We start from the raw sequence: 22,230 nt of genomic DNA, 5'->3' as shown, positions 1-22,230 counted from the left end.
TTTACAGCTCTGATGAGATATATTTTGAAAACTTTCCTTCTATGAGCCCCAAACTGGACCAAGAGAGGGCGCAATTTTCCAATAAACAGAGGCTCCTTTGGTTGGAACTAGACTGCGCTGGTTCTCAAACGACAAAGAAATGCACGTGTTACGGTCGCGTCGCAACCATCAAAATGAGCGCTGCCGACCAGCATGGCTCTTTTCAACCGATGGGGGTGCTTCTGCTCAAGGCAGATAAAGGCTGGGATATTCATCCATGAGTAAAATGATTGATATTCAGCCATTTCAATTGGATCTATTTCCGATGGTTGGATTCTTGCCAATAGGAAGGAGTTGTGACGGCCACCCGGAGGCAGTGTGAGGAGCCATCCTGTGCATTTCCCGTTACTGTACAAGGCGAATGCTGCCTTGTGTGCCCAGGTAAGGTCCCCCCCCCTCACACTCACACACATCTACACCCACCAGCCTGACTGTGCCTGTTCTTACTCCCGCCCATACCTCCTCACCCATGGAATACAGTCTCAGCATCAACATGGTCCTAATTATTTCTTACCTTGCCTCGTATCTACTCCCAGAAGTTGGGAAAAGTGAGGGGAGGGGTGGTTGTGGCATGTTAGCGCCAAGTTGTCGCGTGACGTCACCAGGCGTGATGTGGCGAAATTAATGGAGCGTTTCTGAACTCCAGACCCATCCAGTGAGACTATAATCAGACACACTTCGCCGGTAAGGACATTTCAACAGACTCTAGAGTGGATATCGTTTTTACTTGAAATAAAAATCATCCAACACCTCCTGGTCTAAATACAGTTCGATGTCGTCAAATAATGACGTGATCTTGTACAAGAGGCAATTAATGAAACGATTTAGCCATAGCAATCTAGTTTAGAGGCTCAGCTCTTTTACGACACCTTCAAATTTTCAAGAACAGATGCAGTTTTTTTTTCTGCAAAAGTAGACAGTGACCTATATTTAGAGACGTTTGGTTAGTGACGTCATCAGAATGGTGCTGTGTGACGGTACAGTGGCTTTTGAACGGAACGTTTTTATGAAAGCTTTTTGAACTATAGACTCCTTGAATTCTAGTATCGCTGTATGTTTATATTTGGCAGTGTGGGTGAAGGACCTGATGAACCTATTCATTATCAAAGGCTTCTCTTTGTCGATTGGGATAAAACTTTATTCGTCCCAGCAGGAAGAAAGAAGACGTCTCTTTGTTGTTCTTGTGTTTTTTGTGATCTGATATATGACACCAGTTTGTTCGAGAATTTATCTGAAAAGGAATGTGTGGCGTGTTTGTCCGTCTCCAGATAGTGAAAATTCTCCAGAGCTTTCAGGAACATTCTGCTTCGTTTTAAAGGTCAAAGCCTTCCTGAAAAAGACGTATTAATCACTACGGTTGGCACGAACTGGACGGCTGTCTCGAATTCCTGTTGATTTTTTTTTTCTGATATGAAACATTCACAGCAGTGATGAGTTAATTGAAGTAATTTTGTCATGCGAAAAAGCACACAGATAGATAATGTATTACAAAGCGGTTATATGTACTGTACATATCTTCGCAGAGGGCAATAATATTAATAAAGCTGTTTTGGGAGAAGTGATGACATGCACAGGAAGAACTATTTTCTGCACGTTCATATAATCGAATGAATAAGCAGCTACAGACATAATTTATTCCTTTGTGGATAAAGCAAAGCCCAATTATTTTCCCCGACTATAAAAAGCTCAGCCCTTGGGGAACGTACCCTTGCCACCACATGTTCCCTGCGGTGCGGCAACCGCAGCCCCCCTGAACGCTTGAGATCTGTCAGTACTGTTACTTCATTAGCGAACCATGTGTTACCCTTTTTCCCTTGCAGAGTGCCTCTTTGAAGGCCGGCAGTACACCGAGGGAGCGACTATTAGGTCTACTGATGATGCCTGTCTTGAATGCAAGTGTAAGGTATGCATTTATTGTGCAGGTTCGCCAATTTTTATGCCAGATTTTTTTTCCTGTGTGCTCTTAAAGATATCGCACAATTCGTTAAGCCAATGAAGGCTGCGTCAATTTTTTTTCAATTGGAGTATGTGTTATTGAGTTATGGTTTTGTACAGTTGTGAAAACAATCACAAATCGGGTAATCAGAAGTTAACAGATTGGATAATGTTATTTGAAGGATTCGAAAGCTGCAAAGGAAACTAGATTTTAACCATATTTGAAACATAGCTCGAGTGTTAAGAGACACTACCGCTTTTTTTTCCGTGGCCTCTTACAAATTGCAATCAACGGTTAGTCTTTTAAGCACAGTACCAAGGGGTTTCATCTGGCACCTATCTCCTTCATCAAAAGGGCTTTATGAATCACGTCCTCTGGCTCTGTGGCACCACGCAGACCACAGCGATATCCCCTTTCCACCGCGTGGAGCCACCCTAATCCTAGACCCTACAGTGCCCAACTTCTCACCGAACGTGTGCGAAAGTTCTTCTCCGTTGATCTCGTCGGATTCTCCTCACTTTCAAAAATCCTTCGACCTTGAGCAAGGGAGTTTTTTTAGGTCAAAATAATTTCTCTGTCAGCAGTAAATGTATTGAAGAAATCTTCCTTTTCCTGCCGGAAACAGAAATCTGGCCTAACATGTCGAAGACTCACGTGCCCGGTGCTGTCTTGCCCGCCCAATCAGCAGAAGACTCTGCCTGGGGAATGCTGCCCAAAATGCATAGGTAGGTAGGTCAAGGCACTTTGTCTGACAATCACTTAGGATTTGTCTTGCCTCTATCCATAGTGGGCCTGTACATGCACTCTTCATCTACTCGTAAACGAACCATTGAGGCCGTAACACAACAGCGCCTAGCTGTCATCCGAAATTGCCAGGCATGAGGCCTAGTGTTTGCATTTGTGTTATCTTTTGAAAGGAAACATGCTTTGAACATTTAGCTCAACTTGTTTTCAGACGCATTATTATGAGTTACAGCAATGAAAACAAGATCTAAATACTTCTTTTCATCGGAAGTACAAGAAAATCGTAGTGGTTCCATCCCTCAAAAATCATCAGGTTTGCATTACTTGTCAGAAATCGTCCTTAAAAATCACTTATTAACAAGAAGGAATGTAGGTCATTGCTGTTGGTCTAACAAGCTACTTATAATTATTAGCGAATCAACTAAGAATGGAGTTTTAGACTTTCATCAACGTGTAAATTGACGTGAAAGTGTAGTCATTAAGCACGAGCCGACTGCGTTCCTGGATGATTGTTTTTCCTGCATCTGCAATGCTACCGTACATTGTCGAGAAGGCGCCTAACTCCAAGGTAAATTCAGTGATTACTCCTAGCCGTTGAAAACTTCTCCTTTTAAGGGAATGAGAGCCTGTCATGCATGAGTTTCCCACCCTGATCTCACGGATTTGTTCGCTTACTACGAACGCCCTTTAATCCACAGAATTTACGCAAGATAAATTACAACATCTTCGATTTAATCGTTGAAAATGCCGCGCCGTTTTTCTCGGATTTTCACAAAGCAGTTGACTCAAACGTGAAACAAGTCAGTCGAATGTAAGTTGCAGTAAATATTATACACCGTAATCCGCCAATCTTGTGAAAATATGAAAAACAAAACAATGGTGTACACTACACCGTGAAGAATACTTCTAAACGGGTTCTTTATACACCCCATACTCTGTGAAGTATCGCTCGGTGTTGGATGGATAAAGTCACTAACCTTGTATCCACGAAGGGATTTTTTCTATCAAGAATAACATACTCTGTGAAGTATCGCTCGGTGTTGGATGGTTAACCACTCCCGGCCGGGCGACCCGTTTTCGAGTACATAGGATTTATATGCAGAGCCGAGGAGCCCAGAACTGGGACAAAAGAGTTGGGCCTTATTACAAAAGACCGTGCTCAGCACAAAAGACTGAGCTGCTGGGCATTACCGACATTTTTTCGCTCTCAATAGTGCAGATAATCCAGCCTTGTTTTGAAACAGTATACCACGGTTTGAGGCATTTAGAGCGAGTGGATTACCACCGGGGACAAAAGCTCTCCACCACCGCAGCGATGAGCCGCACAGCACCGCTGCAGGCTAATCTGGCCCCTATTGAAAAGAGGTCAGCAGTGCACTGTGCCGGTTTCGGGAACAAAAGAATCTTACGTAACACCGCACAATCTGGGCTCTTTTTCCAAGGCTGCAGGCTTGGCTGAAATATTCACATATGCGGCAAGGTATGAGACGGAGAGAACCCCCCCTGCTTTGTGTTGGTCATTGTCTCGCAGGAATCTGGGGAATTCCTTTCAGACATCTTGGGGGGGGGGATGTGTTAAGTAACAATAGTCTGGAATGTGGATAGGGATTGGACATGTTGGGGGGGTACCCCTCGGTCTCATTTCTTGCTGGGTATAAATATTCAGGGTCAATGAATTTTACCTGTCAGCTTTTGAGTAATGCCCAAAGAGTCTTTAATTTTGATATAAACGGCCATTAAATGAAATGATGAATTTTTGAAGAATTTTGAAAGCGGAAAATCTTGAAAATGAGCCGGCATCTTGTCTTGCTCAAGAAAAACCACCCGGCAGCAAGTGCTTTTAAAGTCACTTAGCTTGTATCCACGAAGGGATTTGTTCCATTAAGAATTTTTGTCCTTTCACTGAAACATAAAAGCAAAGAATTTGCAAGGCAAAGCCTATCTGTTATTATAATTATTAAAATATAACAGAAACAATTACCCTAATAATACAAACCTTGTGACGTCGAAAAGGTTTCATTCGAATCCAGGCTGTTTTTTATCAGCGCGCATGCCTACCGAGATGAAGGAAATGCCTTATAAAGTCAATACACTTTTTACACAGGAAATATTGAAAAATTCAATTATGAACGATTATAAAGGAGTTCAAGAGGCCTTGATTTATAAGTGTTTTTCACGGGCCTGTTGTGCTGTCATTTTTTATCCTATTTTTGTCTTGTGGGCTATAATTGAGTATCGACACATGCATTATGCGGCTAATCTGGTGACGATGATTTCGTCTTCCTCCTCTGCAGCCCCCAGAAAAGTCTTCGATTTGGGCCACCGGTGTTTGTTCGGTTCAAGTGTGTTCGATGACGGACAGAGTGTCCTTGCGGAGAAGTGCACCAAGTGTGTGTGCCTGGTGAGTGTTTTGACGACTTGTATCCTCTGTTTTGAACCAGAGATCTTTATATGTATAGTTTCCAAGGCCTTAAAGAGCCGCTTGAATGTTTTGTCAATGTCAACCTTATATTTAATGGAGTCATCGAGGTTCAAGTTAATAAAAAAAGATTACCGCATATCCATGTAAGTTACTTGAAATCTTCCATTTGGATGAAACAAATGTGGAGAGTATTTTTTTAGGTTGTGGGGAATTCCATTTTTCCCCCAGACTCGAAACCTGCTAGATACACGCTACTGCATGGACATAAGTCTATACGGCTGTGTGTAGCAGTGTCGTAACTCAGTATGTACATGTATGTGCACCCCCATCGGTATCGTAGCCCAGTCTACCCCTAGCCCTTCCCCGTGACCTCTCTCGTGTGAAATCTTTCAATAAACAAACAGATACGGATTCCCTGTTTACTAGCTTCTCCGTGGCCCCTGTAACGGAATGTGTGCACCCCAGGTGCCCCAAAGAAGTTTCACCCCAGGTACATCACTGGATGTTCGTGGTTGGAGTTCCACTTTTGAGAGCTCCGTTCACTTCTCCTTTTCGTTTGCTGTACAGGACTCCACGGTGGTTTGCCAGAGGACTGTCTGCCAGTCAGAGCTGGACTGTCCCGTGGCAGAGGTCATCCACAACGAAGGCGAGTGCTGCCCGAAATGCAAACCCAAATCATGTCGGTATGCTGGAAATGTATATCAGGTAAAGAAGTCGAAGAAACCTGTATATTCTCTAGTGGGACATACGCCTCCCCTTAGCACCTGTATCCTCCCCCTTTTGACAACTTTAACACTTTTGAAAAGTAACAGAGCACGGCACTGTTTTGAAGAAGTATGACCCAACCTATACTGAGTGCAGCACCACTCCCCCAGTTTCCCAAGAAGACTGTCCCTGCAAAGTGTACTACAGAAAATACGCTACTGTTCAGTGTCAACGAAACCCCAGTTCACCCCTCAGTTGCAGGTCAATTCTAGTAAAAACTGTCACAACTTTGGCAAGAGTTATTAAGTGCAGTTACTGGTTTGACCAACTTCATGCAAGAATTTGAGCAACAATTCTACGTCATGTTGCAGGCTTGTTGAAATATATGGATACAGTTTTTATCTTTAAACTATTGCAGTCATCATAGCGGTCAGCCTATACAATTGTTTTTGTAAGGAAAAGGGCAGAGGCACAGCACAAAAGAATTTTTAAAGCGTAACAAAGTCTTTCCTTCTTCATTCAGCCACTTATTGATTACGTCCAAATATCACAACAGCAAAACGGAAGTCCAGACCGCGACCGCACAATGAGTCGACTGTGCCCACCTACTTACACGAACGGAAAGCAGCCTTTCCCATGTGGTCTCGATACGCGGTATTAAATCGCGTTTAGACGGCTGCAAGAGCGCAAAATATCGTCCTGGTGGAAGGCAGTGGAGAAATATGTATTTCAAAGGTTATCCGTGACCGCCAGCCTTGTTTAAAGGTTCACCGGTACCCCAAGGCTAGCAAAACACCCGGATGTGAAAGGCGGACGTGCCATCTAAACAAAACCTAGAATTTTCGGAAAGCATGAAAATCGAATTCCCTCTGAAATACCAGCGCGATTTTCTTATTGTTTTGTAATGGATACCAAGGCATTGTGGTGGATCTTTATTGGATTGATGTAGGGAATTTCGTATCCCACACGAATACCCATTTTTTTCTTTAATTGCAGGAAGGAGAGATGTGGGCGCCACACGCCTGCGAATCGTGTCAGTGTGTGGGTGGCGAAACGGTCTGCTCAACGGAAACATGCCCATCTACATCAGATAGCTGTCCCAAGGTGGGCTAAGTCAATCACAAAAAAACACCTTTGTGCAAATGAAATCGTGAAGATATTCTCCGTGCCACCCATTCTCACCCGGCTACCCAAAGGGTACTGGGATCCCCGGCACTGATTATTGAAACCATCTCCGTTCTTTGTCATGTCTTCAATACATGTACTTATAACAGTTCCATAAGAATAAGCCATTGGCTTTCCCTTGCACCCGGTAGCGTGTTGGGCCCCAGGAACTGGGCTACGGGTTACCGAGCGCCAACTCTATCTCCCCCCCCACGTCGGCTGATGTTTAAATGTCAAGGTGTTAAACGATGCAATACTTAATTGATTCTGACACTTTAAGTCTCTATATTGCAATCGTATGCCCGCAACCAATCCACGGCCGAGCTTTTAAATCCATATTAAACTTTTCAGCTTGGCAATTTTATCCTCGACTCGGTCAGTTCTATTAACAATGCCACAGTATGCAGTACTGAGGTTAACACTGAAAACAGGTCACTTGTTTCGTTTATTCACTTCAATTCTTTTTGTCTCTTAGAACCATGTTTTACGGATACCTGAAGGCGAATGCTGTCCCAAATGCATAGAGAGTAAGTTGTATTGGATGATAATTTGAAATCCTAAAGTGCTGAAAACATATGGGATTATCTATTTTTATGTCTTCTATTTTACATCTAAATACACAGCTTTACGAGTTCAAATGCACTGGATAAACAGGATGTCAATTGGGGTACTAAGTCACAAGAATATAGAAGAGTAACAACTTGTTAAAAGGCAGGAAAAAAATGTCCCAGCAGGGGCCGGATCCAGGATAATTAATGGATGGTGGCAGAGAAGAGGAAACGTTCATGTATTTTTTTCAAGGGAGACAAGTTTAGGTGCCGATGTCAACACGTAACAAAACCCAAGGCTTGGGCAGTAAACCGAGATTTTCAACAGTATTGAAATGTCGATTAGAAGACGGTTTTTCCTGACAGAGGAAACTTGGAATTTTCCGCAGTAGTTTGTAATCAATTAGCAGTGATCAGACCGACCAACCAACTTTCATCCGCTCAGTAATAAACACTAAGCGCATCATGATACGAGCAAATCAAGCATTCCCACCTTTTGTTTTACACGTGGACTTCTTGCTGTTCCATATGGCACCTATGGCGAGTTTTTCATTTTTTGTACATATTTGGTTGCCAGGAGTTGAGGCTGTGCACGTTGAATATAGCCCCCATTTCTACAAAAATGAGGTTTACACCACCAAAATTAATCACAACCAAGTGTGCTGGCTAAGCGCTCGTACCATTCGAATTTCCGCGGGTGACTTGGGGGAGCCATAAATCATATTTTTCGCTGGGATGGCAGTGTTACGGGATGTTCTTAATTCCACCAAGCTGTTCGAGTCCATCCCTTCTCAAGCTGCTGTGCCGGTCGGTAGCTCCGAGTTCTTTGTAAGGCACCTAGCGGGCGTCCTGTCCCGGCCAAGGGACTGTCGGTTATGGGCGAGGAAGGGCGAGGAAGGATGTGCAGATGAGGTGTCAAGACAAACTCTGGGGAACGGTCAGGTGGAGGAAAACACCACTCGATCACGAGCTACTCAATGTTCTAATTGACAGTCCACCGGGGATTCAAACCAGAGTGTGAATAGGTTGTAATTAGTGGGTTGAGTTGTCGGCCACTCTGCTACTGGCAAGACAGATTACTGCAGACGGTTCAGTATTATGTGGGAACTGGATCCAGCCCAGGTGGATGGTAGAGGGCGCTATCGGAGAAAGTGTCGACAGTACACAGGCAAAAATGGTTTTGTTTAGATTTCTCCAGTCTCATAATGTAAGAAGCTGCGACAGTGGTGTTCTGCCTCTTTCCTTATTAAAAATAAACTTGCCTCCATTGAGGCAAAACAACCAAACTATGAACGAGTATGAATTTGGATAACTCACTGTGTAATGTGTGGTGCATGTGGTCCCTTTCCTGTTGCAGAAAATGCCTTATGTTCCGTGTTTGGAGACCCACATTACAGAACCTTCGATGGAAGACTGTACAACTTCCAAGGAACCTGTAAATATATACTGACCTCAGATTGTCAAGACCGGACATTTACCGTACGCGTGCGCAATGAAGGCAGGCAGACCAGTAGTTTTGCTTGGACCAGGACTGTCTTCATTACCATACTAGGTCACCGGGTCACGCTCATGCAGGACTACGCGGTGCGAGTGGACAAGCAGGACATATCGTTGCCGTACGAAATTCCTTCCACGTTAAGCATCCGAAGTGACGGATTTCTGATTCGGGTTACTACTGAAATAGGTAAGCCGTTGCGTGCCTACTTATGTTTACACTACACCCAAGACATCATATTAAAATTAACAAATGTTTCGTTTGTAATTTGGTCCGGGCAAAACAGGAATTTTTTTCAGGAAAGTAGCCCGACATTTATACCCCCATTCAACAAAACTTGTCCTTTGCTTGGCGGGCACAAACGTTTCCAGTGCATGTACTGGTTGTGAAGTGCCGATATTTTCCGATGACGTAAACATATTGCACCCAACAGTATTATTGTGAGCGCAAACTGTCATAACCTTAGAACGCCAGACTTATGGACGTTTGCATTCTTTCTAAGAAAAATTCAGTCAACTAATGAAAAAAGAATTAAGAACGGGGCCTGATCGAAATCACTTGCTGTCACTGACACTACACTTCCGCTGTCACAAGGGTGAGGATAAGCGCTAATTTTGATTAATGGCCTCTGCAAAATAAAGGTCAGGCTAAGTCAGACGAATGCAACTTCATTTCTGGCCCCTGGGGTACGCCCCAGTGTTGGTTTGCAATGCAAATGGTTTTTTTTCGGACTGTGTCTTTTCAATTGGACTAGCAAATGTTCAGTGATGGTATTGTCATTTCTGCACATGCGCATGCCGGACAAAAATGTCCAAACCTGTTCAGGTGAAGTACCGATAAATTTGTCAAAGATGTATACACGAATGTGCTGGCTTTAAGGCCAACAAGTGGAGTCAATTTTGCTTTGAATCAAATGACTTCTAAGAACAAAGGCAGAGAATTACACGTTTGTCTGCTACCCTCATGCGTCACGAAGTTCTCTTGTGCTTCTCTTGAGATATGAGCACTGATAACCGGCACTTCTGGCCGCACGATCCATGCACTGTTTTCCAAGCCCAGTCACAAAGGCGTCGAACGTCACACTTTAAAGGCGAGGTTCCATTTTCTGTACAATTATAGTCTGGTGTACGAATCTGTTTGCGATTTTAATCCAGGTCTTGAAGTCGCTTGGGACGGTGACAGCCTTGTTGAGGTGTCCTTACCCCCGACGTTCAAAAACAAAGTGTGCGGACTTTGCGGCAATTATAATGGCAACCGGCTGGACGATTTCCAACTCCGACACGGCGCGATAACGACCGACCCAGAGCTTTTCGCCGAATCGTGGGTCACTGGCAACAGGGAGAAATGTGCCAGGGCGCCCTCATCGACGCAGAGCGTCCCATGCGGCGACAATCCAAAGAGGCGATTGAGGGCTCATCGGGAATGCAATTCGCTGAGGTCTGCAAAATTCCAAAGGTGTGCAGAGGTTGTCGACATGTGGGTATATTACAGGTGAGCCATCGCATCTTTCTGCGAGTAACGCCAGAGAGTGCACTGTGTGTTTTCAGATTTTTAGATTTTTTCAGAGGTTTATCATTTTTAGCTTGTTTATCCGGAATTTCTGCCAAAGAAGCAAAGTTAACCTTACTTACACGTTGTTCAAAGTCACTCAACTACAACCAGGTCCAAGATAATTTAGAGTGAATTTGATCTGATTAAATTAATCAACTTAAGCTTCCACTTCGATTTTTCCTACCCCCTACCACTTCACACTTGAATAAGTTTCTGTTTAAATCGTTCTTCCAAATTTCAGTAGAAAATAGAGTGGCACTTTAACTTCAGAAATAAGAGAGCACATCCAGGATTATTATACCAGTTGTTAGCAGGGTAGAAACTGTAAAGGCATTGACAGAGCAGTGACTAATGTGTAGTCAGTAATGTTTAAGATCTTTCTCATTTTGGCCTCTAATTCAGGTCGTGTATAACTGACATGTGTGAGTGTCCTAAACACAAAGATTGTTCCTGTGAAGCGTTGAGGGCGTTTGTGAGCGCCTGCCAACAAGAGGGGATTGAGGTTGAACTAAACAGCAATTCATCGTGTACAGGTTTGTCCTGAAGTTGAATTTGAGTAGCACGCCGTCATTTGGTTGTGGGATATTGTGGTTTATTTATGATTTCCAAATACCTCGGACAGTCTTTCTATTCAGCAACGTGATATTTTGATTATGACATTTGATAATGTCCGCAAAATGCCCGCTGCGTAAATCACACGCTGGCACCTGGATACGAGTCAGTTTAATCGATTCTGATTGGTCGAGAGTCAGTGCGCTCGCGCCTTGCCACGCGCACGCCATGGAAGGAGATTCCATTTGACAACTTGCACATGGAATATACCATAAAATGGACAGGATGTTCAGGAAAATGAAACTAAAATGCTAGGAAAAAAGTCGGTGGAAATCCACTATATATCGTCTTCTTTGACTCTCTAACTAAAAAAGGGTATTTATGAATGGGAATAAGTATGTGGTTGGCCGGTCTTAAACTTACCGGCTTAGGAGAGTGAACGCTGATAATGTCCGAGCCGCAGTCGCTTCCATTCCTGTAAGCCGGTCTTTCACCGGCAAAGCACGGATTTATTCCCTTAGTAAACATGACTTAAATCAACGGATTGAAAAGTCATTAAAAATGGTTCCTTTATCTAAATGGGTATAAGTAGAGAGCATGTAGTCAAAACCAGAGGGAAGTAGGTATGTTTGATGAAGTATAATATACTGTGATACGATGTAACCAGGATTTTTCCCAGTTTGATGTCTCTGCAGTGACTCCTTATGTATTTAAATAGCATTGGGTATTTTTAATATTCAGTACAAACCTGTCCAGAGGGCGCTGTTTTCGATGAATGTGGACCGCCCTGCCCTCGGACATGCGCAAACAAGGACGAGCCGTTCCTCTGTGAAAGACCATGTGTCGCCGGCTGCCAGTGTCCTGCAAGGTTCGTGCTGCACAGAGATAGATGTATTCCAGTGGAACAGTGTCCGTGATATCTCCAACGCTACCTGTGTTGACTTAACTTGTTCAATAATGTTTTACATTGTCAAAATTATGAAAGATCTGTTTCTCTCTTACTGAATCAATTGCCATGCGTAGTAAACATCGCTCTTGAAGTAAGGCTACCCACTTTCGCAGTGAAGATGTCTCAGAGGACAGGTACCCCTGAGACAGTATCACCTTTAGTCTGTAGTCATTGGTACGTATCAATGTGACTTCCGCTCGTGTAGGGCGTGTTACATACATAATATGCCGTTTTGTCTCTAACAAGTATGCGCCCCCACAAACGTCTCTACAAACCGAAAGTCTTTGGTCAAAGGTCAAGAGAAAATCCAGGACTACCATGATTTCGAAATATGTACTTGTAATTAAAGGTCCAGCTTGGAAATTTATTTGTGACGGATCGAAGAATATGTGTTTTTTTACGATACATTTGACGTGCATGTAAATAGCCAGTATCATTTGGGCAAATACGGATGACGGTTGTATAGTAAGAGCATCCTTTGTGTCTCTGACTTGTTTGTTGTCTTGTAACGTCCACATGCAAAGCATGCTCGTTTTAGTTAAGAAACTTCGTTTAAGACATGTTACTGTCAAGTTGCTGTGTTACCGGATGGCCTTGTCACCGCTTAATAACTTTGGATTGGATTGGCCTTGGCGTCCCCCGATTTCTATGCCCAAGAATATTGGCCGACCACACAGATGTTTGGTCGACATGTCGTCGCCGGGGATTTGGATGTAGACCTACATGTATATTCACATCCACAAATATTTCCTGAGTTTTCTTTACTGTTGGTTGTTTTGGTCGGTATTTTTCCTTTTTTTTTTATTTTCTTGGCCCTCCTGCCTTGAGGGGTGGCTTTGTGTTCTATTTTGTTATTTTGTTGTTGTGATTATTGTCGCTAATGGTGTCGCTGTTGTCATTGTTGTTGTCGTCACTGTTGTTGTGTTGGTCGTTGTTGTCGTTATCGTTGTGAATTTGATACTTTTGTACACTGTGGTGTTAAATTATCGCCAATAGCTTCTATATATGATAACAACGAGCTAATTTTGTCCGGCACAAATACCCAGGCTATGAAGTTTAAATCACAGTATTTGCAATGTCTATTCTAGTTCTACCCTAGTTTATGGGGATGTAGATTTCCTTTTATATAGACCCATATAATGGCATGCTTGAAACATAGATTTTTAGGATGCGTACCTTTCTTGAGAGACTTTATTTTGCAGTATTTCTAATGACATAGTGAGGTAGGAGTCAGAAAATTAACCGTGTCGAGAGAACCGTGTCCTTTCGCATGACATATTCAGTGAAACTGAGAGTCTTAAGTAATTGGCTAATAACATTACAATGAATGCTGATGGATTCACAGTGACTCGACACTCCCGCTTTATCTGAACTTCAACCCATTCCTTTCAATCTTTGCGTATGGCCCATTGAGACACCTGACGTGCATTTTTATGCAGACCTCATAGCTGATCATTTTGGTATTGTGCAGTGTTGACTTTGACCCATTTGAACATTTCCGTGGCGTCAGGTGCACGTTGTGTTTTGATTGTTCCCGCGTGTCATGGCCCTAATGGAACAATTTACAAAAGCATAGTATAGGGAAACGACCCTTTGACCGCTTTGCATGAGGGGGGGAGTAATTTTGGCCCTATCAGACCCTGTCAAAAATCTTCCAACTGCCAAGCAGAAATTCAGAGGTAACGGCCAACTCTCATATACATGCATCTCTGTTTTGACAAGTCGTTTGATTTGTACTTGGCAAATTAATTTCATGAGCTAATATTCCGTATTATCTTGTCGAATTGGCACTTTTAGTCTGTGCAGAAATGAACGATCTTACCTGGTTTTGATTAAATGGAGCACCCACTATGCTTCTAATGCAATGCACTCTGCTTCAAGAACATAAACAGAAATCTTCATAGTGTCGAAACAGTAATGCTTGAAGTAAACTTACTATTGTACGTTGGGTAAAAATTGACCTGTATATAGCAATCAAGAAGCAGTGTCCTGTTTGTCAGGTTGCGTTACTCTTGTTGAGTCTTTGTTCGTGGTGGTTTTCATTTTCACGTGTTTTAATCATTGGAAACCTCAAAATTGAGATACCTCGAAGAACTTTGCGTTAAAACGAATAGGCCTGAAAGTCTGTATTTTGGTATTAGGGTGTTTTTGTTTTGGTATATCAGCCATTAGGTTGTATTAGGTCGTTGTTTGGATAACCGGTGAAGCCTTCAATTTAATTAGCTATAAAAAACAATCGGTTAATGTTTAAAAGTGAATTTTGTAAATTATTTCAACAAAGTTTGATGTTCTTCGGGCATACATTAATCAGTATCTACTCCAGCTAGTATGTGTTATATCATTGATCAACCCGGTATTTTGAAATTCAACGATTATCAACAAATTACTCGTCGGAATGTATTAAGTTGAATTTTGCCATATACCAGACTCTGGGTATTTGTGTATTTTATTGTATTCTGTTACATTGAACATGTTGCCAAATGTACAGCAATTTTTCAAGAGCTACTTTGTAATGTAATGAAGCTATACAACTGAATTGTTTTAGGTTATAGTGCAATATCAGTGTATTATAATGTGTTCATATTTCAATTTCCTAGATTTGAATATATTAACTGTAGATTTTACCGAAATATTTCAAAATGATAGCTATTAAAGTATTCTGGAAGAAAAGGACTCTACATAAGAAATTCAATTTTCAAGCGTTATTACGTTTTTTGTAAGGGGACATGGAAGATCTACAGCACCACCGACGCCCGGCAGTATTGTTTACTCTGTTTAAAAGACCCTTTTTATTGTACAGTTGTCATTAATCATTATTTTAATGGTGGGTAGTCTTTGTATTGTAAGAAACACGTGGAAGTATTCCATGATACAACAAGTTATTTTTAAGATAAAAATTCCCTGGAATATAAAACTATTCTGAATTAGTTTGCCTTTTACATCCCGGAACTCTTAAGGATTCTTTGCCTGTACGTTGATGGTTTTCTCGAATATGTAAGACCTGCAGTGCGTAGCACTCCTCGGTTATCTTCTTAAGCATGCGGTATAACTGTTCACAACCTTTAATTGGTATTTAATCGGTTGAATTTAATGTGAACAAAGATAGCACTGTGACACTAACCTCCCTGCTAGTCGGTCATTCGTTGCTTTTCGGCATGGGCATTCGAAATATACATGCGTTACCTTGCGGTAATCAGTCATTTCATTTGACACATCTGAAAGTGTAGAGAGACATTCGAGTCCTTCATTGCATTTAATTCAGCTTATATTTTCCCAGGCCAATGCATATTAAGTTATTTGCAGTATTTTTGACCAGTTAAGAAACAGTTTAAAAGGGTCTTGTATGTGTTTGGAATCATTTAGTATCGAGCAGTGAACTCAGTATGCCGTTTATTTAAAGTTGGTATTTTTTTGTGTTTGCATTGCATAAACCTGTCATGTTCGTTAATACATGTATCTATGTTTATACAAGGATGAACTGTTAAACGCTTCAATCTATTTTTTAAAATGTACCATTACGGGAGCAGGCGAGAAGACTGCTTTAAATACGCATGGTAGGAAAACAAAGTTGTTGCCAGGTGGTGTTAAATGGAAACTGGTCTGAGAGAAAAATGCTTCAACTGTAGGATTAGGATTGCTCTGAAATTTAGTGAAGTGTTCTCTCTGTTGCTTCCTATCAAAGGCAAATTACATATTTCTATCTGTGATATGTTGTACGGTTACTCGATTCTAATGTGTAATTGAATATTGTGAATCCCAATTGCGCAAGTATAAACTGTTTTAAACAAGTATTGTACATAGATGTTTTTATTTTTAGCGTAATTAAAACTTCCATATCTTACTGTGCAAGACTATAATTGTCGGTGTTGTGGTGTCAGAAGACTTGGTTTTCGCAAAGTCACTCTATAAATGTTGTTTGCTGATCATCTAGGCCTATAAATTTCTGTACTGGAGATCATGTGGATTATTTTGAGGAATGAAATTTTATATGCTACCCTATCAAAAAAGGAAATCCAAACTGAAAACTAGAAAAAAAGTTTTTCCATCTATTTTGTTCAAGTTCTTGCTTCCAGGCCATATTGACTTAGAAAGCCAACCACACACTTCGGGTTTTAGGGAAGGGGATGAGTGGGTGTATTTTTTTGACATGTTCTGTTGTGGAGGGAGGGAAATTGTCATTACGTTGAATTTCAAACGTTAAGGCTGACCAAAAAATCAGATTTCTGTCATCCCTATAAATTATGCATGAGTGTATCAACAGTTGACGATCTATGTGGATTTATGGCTATCGCTGCCTCCGTTTTGGTTTTGTTTACTTTTGTACCAATTGTAGCCTGGTGATCCCAACCTCTCACACACACACACGAGTACAGCAGTAGTCATGTGACTGGGGACGCGGATTTTTGGGTTCCTTCTAAAAATTGAAAAACCAGTTTAATACCGCAATAAATCGCCCTGATCCCGATAATCTTTAGCCCCCCCCGCCCCTCACCACCCCTGACCCTTCAACTGTCATTCACGATCGCTGGTTCAATGATCAAACCACCGTGAAGAAACAAGTCCCAAGCCTTCGAGTTTGCGCCGGCCACTTTTTTTAGGACAAGAGTGTTTTGTTTTAATACATGCGGGGCGAAGAATTGAAACGAGTGGGCCAGTGCGGCGGAAGCTGCGCAGATCAATACATCGATTCATGCATCCTCGCAACCCAAATATTTCCATGAGCCTTTTTTTCCCCTTACCCAAGCCAGTATTTAACACGCATATGATAACCTAAGTGCGGGGCATCCATCAACCCCAGAGGAACCTGTCACGCGCGTTTCTCATCTCAAAGTCAGTGACAGGTGAAGAATTTGGGCGGTGGAAAATGCTTAGCCTAATTAAGCGGGCGGGAGGCGTTGTCTTGTTTGCTTTGACAGCGAAAAGACGGCAAACTCAATGCGCCCAGCGCTAATCACAGTTTGATGAATGAGATGGCCTGTTGCATGGGAGCTACAGACGCAGCGGTCCTCCAGGATCAAGACTAAACACGACAAGTTTTTTTTCTTCTGCTTCTTCTTCTTCTTCTTCTTCTTTGCGAATGTTTGTACACGTCTGCATGGTACTTCCCTCGTCATGTCGCAAAGAACCGTACCAAATTTCCCTACATTATGATGGTCTTTACTGCAATGGTGATTCCCTCAGCAATAAAGGTAAATATCAACAGCTATTCTCCAAAAGAATGTCTTTTTTTCATCTCACTTCATAATTATTATTCCACGGGTATCAATTTGGGCTCTTTGTTTCTCTTAGTCTGACCAAAAAGGTTTACTCACCAAATAAACCCAACCCCGGAAAGATTCATATTTCAAGCGAGCGAATTTGACGTCGAAAACATTTTCAGGGAATTCGCAAGATCTGACATTCGTTCAGCTTCAGCGAATCCGCAGCACGAAATATGTGATCTTATGTCATGATTCACGATTTGCACTCGTGCTCATTTTGGCGCTAATTACGGACTGCTCGTTTTTCTGTTGGACGATTTTACCGGAACGCGTCGCTACAATATGCCGCTCGTCTACGCGCTACATTAAAACAGGAAGTGCTGTGGCCACGTTTTGACCACCTGTCGCACTTAAAACAGGCAGGTAGGCCTACTCTGGGTCTGTCGACTCAATCTCATTAAGGAGACTTCCAGATTCGATTGTTTAGTGTTCTTTACCGATGAGGTGATGAAATCTGCCGGGATGCAATGAAATTGGATTTTTTTTTTCAATCTCTACATATGCTTATGCATAAGTATATCAACATTTAAAAATTATCAAGTGATTTACCAATAGAATAAATGCTTATAATCAAACCGGAGGAATGCATACAAGTTTACAAACGTGTAAAAGACGCCATTAAAGGTCCGTAAAATCGAATGTCGTCCTAAGGAGTCCCACAGGGATACATAAAGGAAGCCGTTCATGTCGATAACTTTTCAGAATTTCCAGAATGTGTATATTTTCAAGGCATACCATAGACATAAGGCTTTCCTTTTGTCTCGTCCATGATTCTTTTCGGAGGTATGCCTTTGAAAGGGCAAGCTCGCTATAACCAGGTTTTCCCGCCATTCGAGATGTATTTAATTTGTTTAGAGCGTTTACACGATCCAATGAAGCGCACCAAGACTAGTGAACAGCAATATAATAACGACATATCAATCAAGTGCCCCAGGGTGACGGGGCAAGGGAGTGAAATTTCAGCGGAGATATTTCAGGTTTCCGTGAATTTGCTGTTCCCGTCTGTGACTCTGCCGTCGGTGCTAGGAGGAGTAATAATAGTACCTTTCCCGTCCAAAAAAAGCGTTTTCTCACCTTATTTTACAGTTAGCCAGATTCAACAGATATATTATACATTTTGGTAGGTTTGTGATATTCTTCAGGAAAATATTTTACTTACACTTTGACAGCAAAGTGCCCTCTGTATATTGAAATAATCTCGCTTTTAGGAAAGAACATTTTAATCAACTGATATATACTGAGCATTTGATTGATCTACTAAAAATTTTAAGTTGTTTTATCCCATGCGCATCTGGATATATTTTTATCAATATGAGATTTTCCTTTCAGTACTAAGTACGAAATACCCACTGAACGAAAAGGCATACTGATTGAAATTTCCGCATTGTTCGTAAATTGACCAAAACGCTGCAGTGTAATTGGAACACCTACAGTAGTGTAAACCGCTGCATTGTTAGATGCGTGTTGAAGGAAAAATGCATTTTATTCACCAACATGCACTTTTAAATGACCTAAAGTATACAGATGTTGTCAAGTATGATTTTATGGTAAAATTAAGATTACCCTGGTTTTTATTGTATTTAGTTTAAATTTTGCCCTTGAAACCATGCGCTGAACACAAACGTTTTTGTTGACCAACAGTGACATCTAAAAATACTAATCCAACGGCCTGAAAAGTCTGAGAATGTTTTCATATTATTAAGTAGGTCATCGTCGATGATTAGTCATTGATCTAATAAAGGTCATTATAAATTTAAAATTGCTTGTTTTAAATTATTATAGACACAGTGATTAAGGAATGCGCCCAGTGAGTGAGATCATTAATTCAGGTGATAAGAGGCTTCCAAGTAGCATGAATAGATTAGTTATATTGTTTCTTCTGTTCTTCCTAGACGTTAGGGAGGCAAGTGATGTATTGATGGAGGAAGAAGAGGAGACAGAGCCCCTGGGTACGGAATGAGGCAAGCTTGCATTCGACCTGGTTTTTATGGCAAAGATTCGATGGAATCGCAGAGTCTCGGGGACAAAAGAGAAGAACTATGCCCAAGGACAAAAATTAGTCAACTTCATTACCAATAGTCAAGAGGTAACACCGATGAGTTGTTTTTGTAATGAGAAGGGAAAAAAAAGATCTTGCATGAAATCACGTTGGTGTGGTGAAGCGTGCGTTGTTGCTGGTAGCAAGTTTCCGCGGCTGTGCCATCGACCTCTGTAGCAAGAAGAACAAGAACATGATGGTCCTTTGTTGTGTAAAGTAGGGTTTAAGCAGTGGTGTGATTTCTTTCACTCGAATAATGGACTGATTAAAATGGCCTTCATTTCAATGTCTTTTTTCATTCATATCAGCTCATAGGCGAAAGATAGGTAGAGAAGTAAACCAGTGTTTAACTAAGAAGAATCATCTCTCACCACAAGATGATAATTTGCTTCCAATTAAGCTTCAAATTTATTACACCCTGGGCCCCCTAGCTCAGAATTTTGAATCACTTTCCCACAATTGTTCTTTTACAATTTCAGGTTGGAAACCTCTGAACATGAAGTTTATTATATACTTAGGAGTCATGCATGTGACCTGTTTCAAACCACGAGGGCTATTTTGTCATCTGTTAACTCTATTAAACACAGAAATAAATAAAAAATAGGATATTGAAAAAATTACGGGGATAGGGAACATGTCCCCTACCCCTGGGATCAACCCCTACGGAAGGGAATCCACTCTGCCCGTACATTCAGTAGCTCTATAGTATTTAGCGAAGTCAGCGCAGATTTTCGGGGGAATGTGGGCCCAACGATGGCCCATGATGCCTCTGAGATTATGTCAAAGATGTCTCTCCTGTCACTGTTTCGTCAGGTTCGGGAGCTGCATGTGGCGTGCTCATTACGAGTAACCGGCCACAGAACTTCCATTGAGGCCATGAGAGCCGGCAAAAAAGCTGCAGAAGAGCTTCCCCTTTTTCAAGATTTCCCGGATTCCCTGCATTTCTCTCCTAACACGAATCGACAGTTAACGCTGCTTCGTAGGTTGATACAGGTTTGCTTTGCATTGTGTCATCCGAATGCAGTTGTCCTCAGACACTGAAGAACCAGACTCACACCAAGCATCTTTATTATAGGAACCTGACTTAGTAAAGCCTTGAATACAGACAGAATCGAACACTAGCGAGATATTAAGAAGTCATTGGGTAAGCTTTTCGTTTATTAATAATTAATTGGTTCCGTTAATTTGCACCCAGCTTTTATATGCATTTTCCCAGATTACTACAGGCAGGCTGCAAATTCGGAGCTTGACTTTCTCAAATTCTGTATCTTTTATATGGTCAAGTTGTGCTGTAACGGTGCTGTGGTGGAATTCCTTCCCAGTACCGTTTTATTTGCGAAATAGTGCACGAATTTGTTGTAAACAACGCCAGTAAACATGGACAGCAGAGACTCAATGCCTCGATTTGTTCGTTTATCAAAAGTATAAAATGAGGCCCTTACACAACAAACTAGATTCTGAGCATACGTATTCTGTACAGAATACATAGCAAAGATCTCAAAGTTCCTGTGGACGCATGGCGTCAACACAAAATTATCTTCTCACTTTGTCATTAATGTCTCAACTCGCTTTAGGATGTCTTCCAAAGCCGTGGTCGGCAATATTAGCAGCGGTACTTTTTTCTCGAGTAAAGTTATTGGTCATAATTCCAGTGGTTTCTTTTTTCAGTTTTAAGGTGACTTGCCCCTAGGTGTCAATCGAGCAAGACATGGAAAGAACAACCAAATTGAAAGTTTACCATCCTCCGGTCTAACATGGACTCGCTTCCCGAAATGTTGTTGTGTAGAAGTGCTGGACGCAAGACTCCCTTGCAACGAAAATATCCCTCCCCGGCCGGCTCTAGAGAAAGCGATAAGAAGTACGATGGCTAGTATGAGAGTCAATATTCACGCCTTTCTTCGCGTTTTAGTTCTGACAGGTTCATTGGCTTTTTCTCTCCCCCGTCGCGGGAAGTCTGTGCAGTTGACAGAGGGGCCAATAACGAAATGAACAGTGGCAATATATTGGGAGGTCCGTCGGCTGCATGGGCTCTAACCGCTGGTTATTTATTTTGCTCGAACGAACAGCCACTGATTGTTTCTGCTGGTAGAGACGCGTTATTGGTTATTTCGCCATTTTTTTCCTCACTTAGTCCCTTGTCATACCTCCCTGAACATTCTAATTGCCACCTTTCACTGGACTGTTTATTTTAAGTGAGTTAAATATGCACCGCTGATTGTCTGAAATGTTTATTTTCTCGCTGGAACATGTTCGTGTCCGTGGGAAAAAATGATTTTTCACCTTTGATTGCAACTTTCTTTTAAATTTTTACAACTTGATACGCAACATACATTTTATTGTTTTAATTCAATCTTTTTTGACAGTCTGAAGTTTAAATTTCTCTTCGTACACCAAGTCCTTTCAAGTTTATAGGTACAACAGTTCGCTTTTTTGGTCATCATTTTCAGGACAGTGTTATTCAATCTAACGTTATTATACTGATCCATAGGAGCATATGTCTTCAGTTTTAACAATATTCAAGGAGCTTTAACGGGCGTGAAGTGTGAAGCGTACGTACACTGAAGTGTGGAGTATACATCACGTATCATTCGTTTCGGAAGAAAAAGCAAATCAAGAAACATCTTATAATAATGTGTTCCTTCACTTTCTCGTCTGCTCTCCTGTCTTTGTTGCTGCGTCTCCCTATGTGCTATGCCCTTGAGAGTCTGATCCAATATAGGGAGATGATTCCGCGTCTATGTCAACGAAGGAAAAGTGCAAGAGCAGAGAGGGCCGAATATGATACAGTCGATAGTTTGCGAACAACCAAACAAGGATTGAGAACAA

At 41.7% G+C, this 22,230-nt stretch overlaps 1 protein-coding gene across 2 annotated transcripts in view; it reads left to right on the top strand.

Moving 5' to 3' along the window:
* The window catches only part of bmper (BMP binding endothelial regulator), a 32,588-nt gene extending 16,626 nt beyond the window's left edge, over positions 1–15,962 (top strand). Inside the window, exons 5-15 of one of the 2 annotated variants that reach the window (XM_022256476.2) lie at positions 327–420; positions 1,860–1,942; positions 2,601–2,700; positions 5,014–5,120; positions 5,709–5,846; positions 6,843–6,950; positions 7,486–7,537; positions 8,916–9,242; positions 10,208–10,544; positions 11,007–11,137; positions 11,898–15,962. In XM_022256476.2, the coding sequence (XP_022112168.2) occupies positions 327–420; positions 1,860–1,942; positions 2,601–2,700; positions 5,014–5,120; positions 5,709–5,846; positions 6,843–6,950; positions 7,486–7,537; positions 8,916–9,242; positions 10,208–10,544; positions 11,007–11,137; positions 11,898–12,073 (1,653 nt within the window). In that variant the 3' untranslated portion in view covers positions 12,074–15,962. The remainder of the gene's footprint in view (positions 1–326; positions 421–1,859; positions 1,943–2,600; positions 2,701–5,013; positions 5,121–5,708; positions 5,847–6,842; positions 6,951–7,485; positions 7,538–8,915; positions 9,243–10,207; positions 10,545–11,006; positions 11,138–11,897) is intronic. The other variant, XM_087134765.1, reaches the window with a different exon arrangement.
* The last annotated feature ends 6,268 nt before the right edge of the window (positions 15,963–22,230 follow it).

Source organism: Acanthaster planci, linkage group LG03, assembly GCF_054643075.1.
Source record: "Acanthaster planci isolate LZ-2023a linkage group LG03, COTS_SCS, whole genome shotgun sequence".
In the NCBI taxonomy this organism is placed as follows: Eukaryota; Metazoa; Echinodermata; class Asteroidea; order Valvatida; family Acanthasteridae; genus Acanthaster; species Acanthaster planci.
This window is presented reverse-complemented; position numbering and strand designations above follow the sequence as displayed.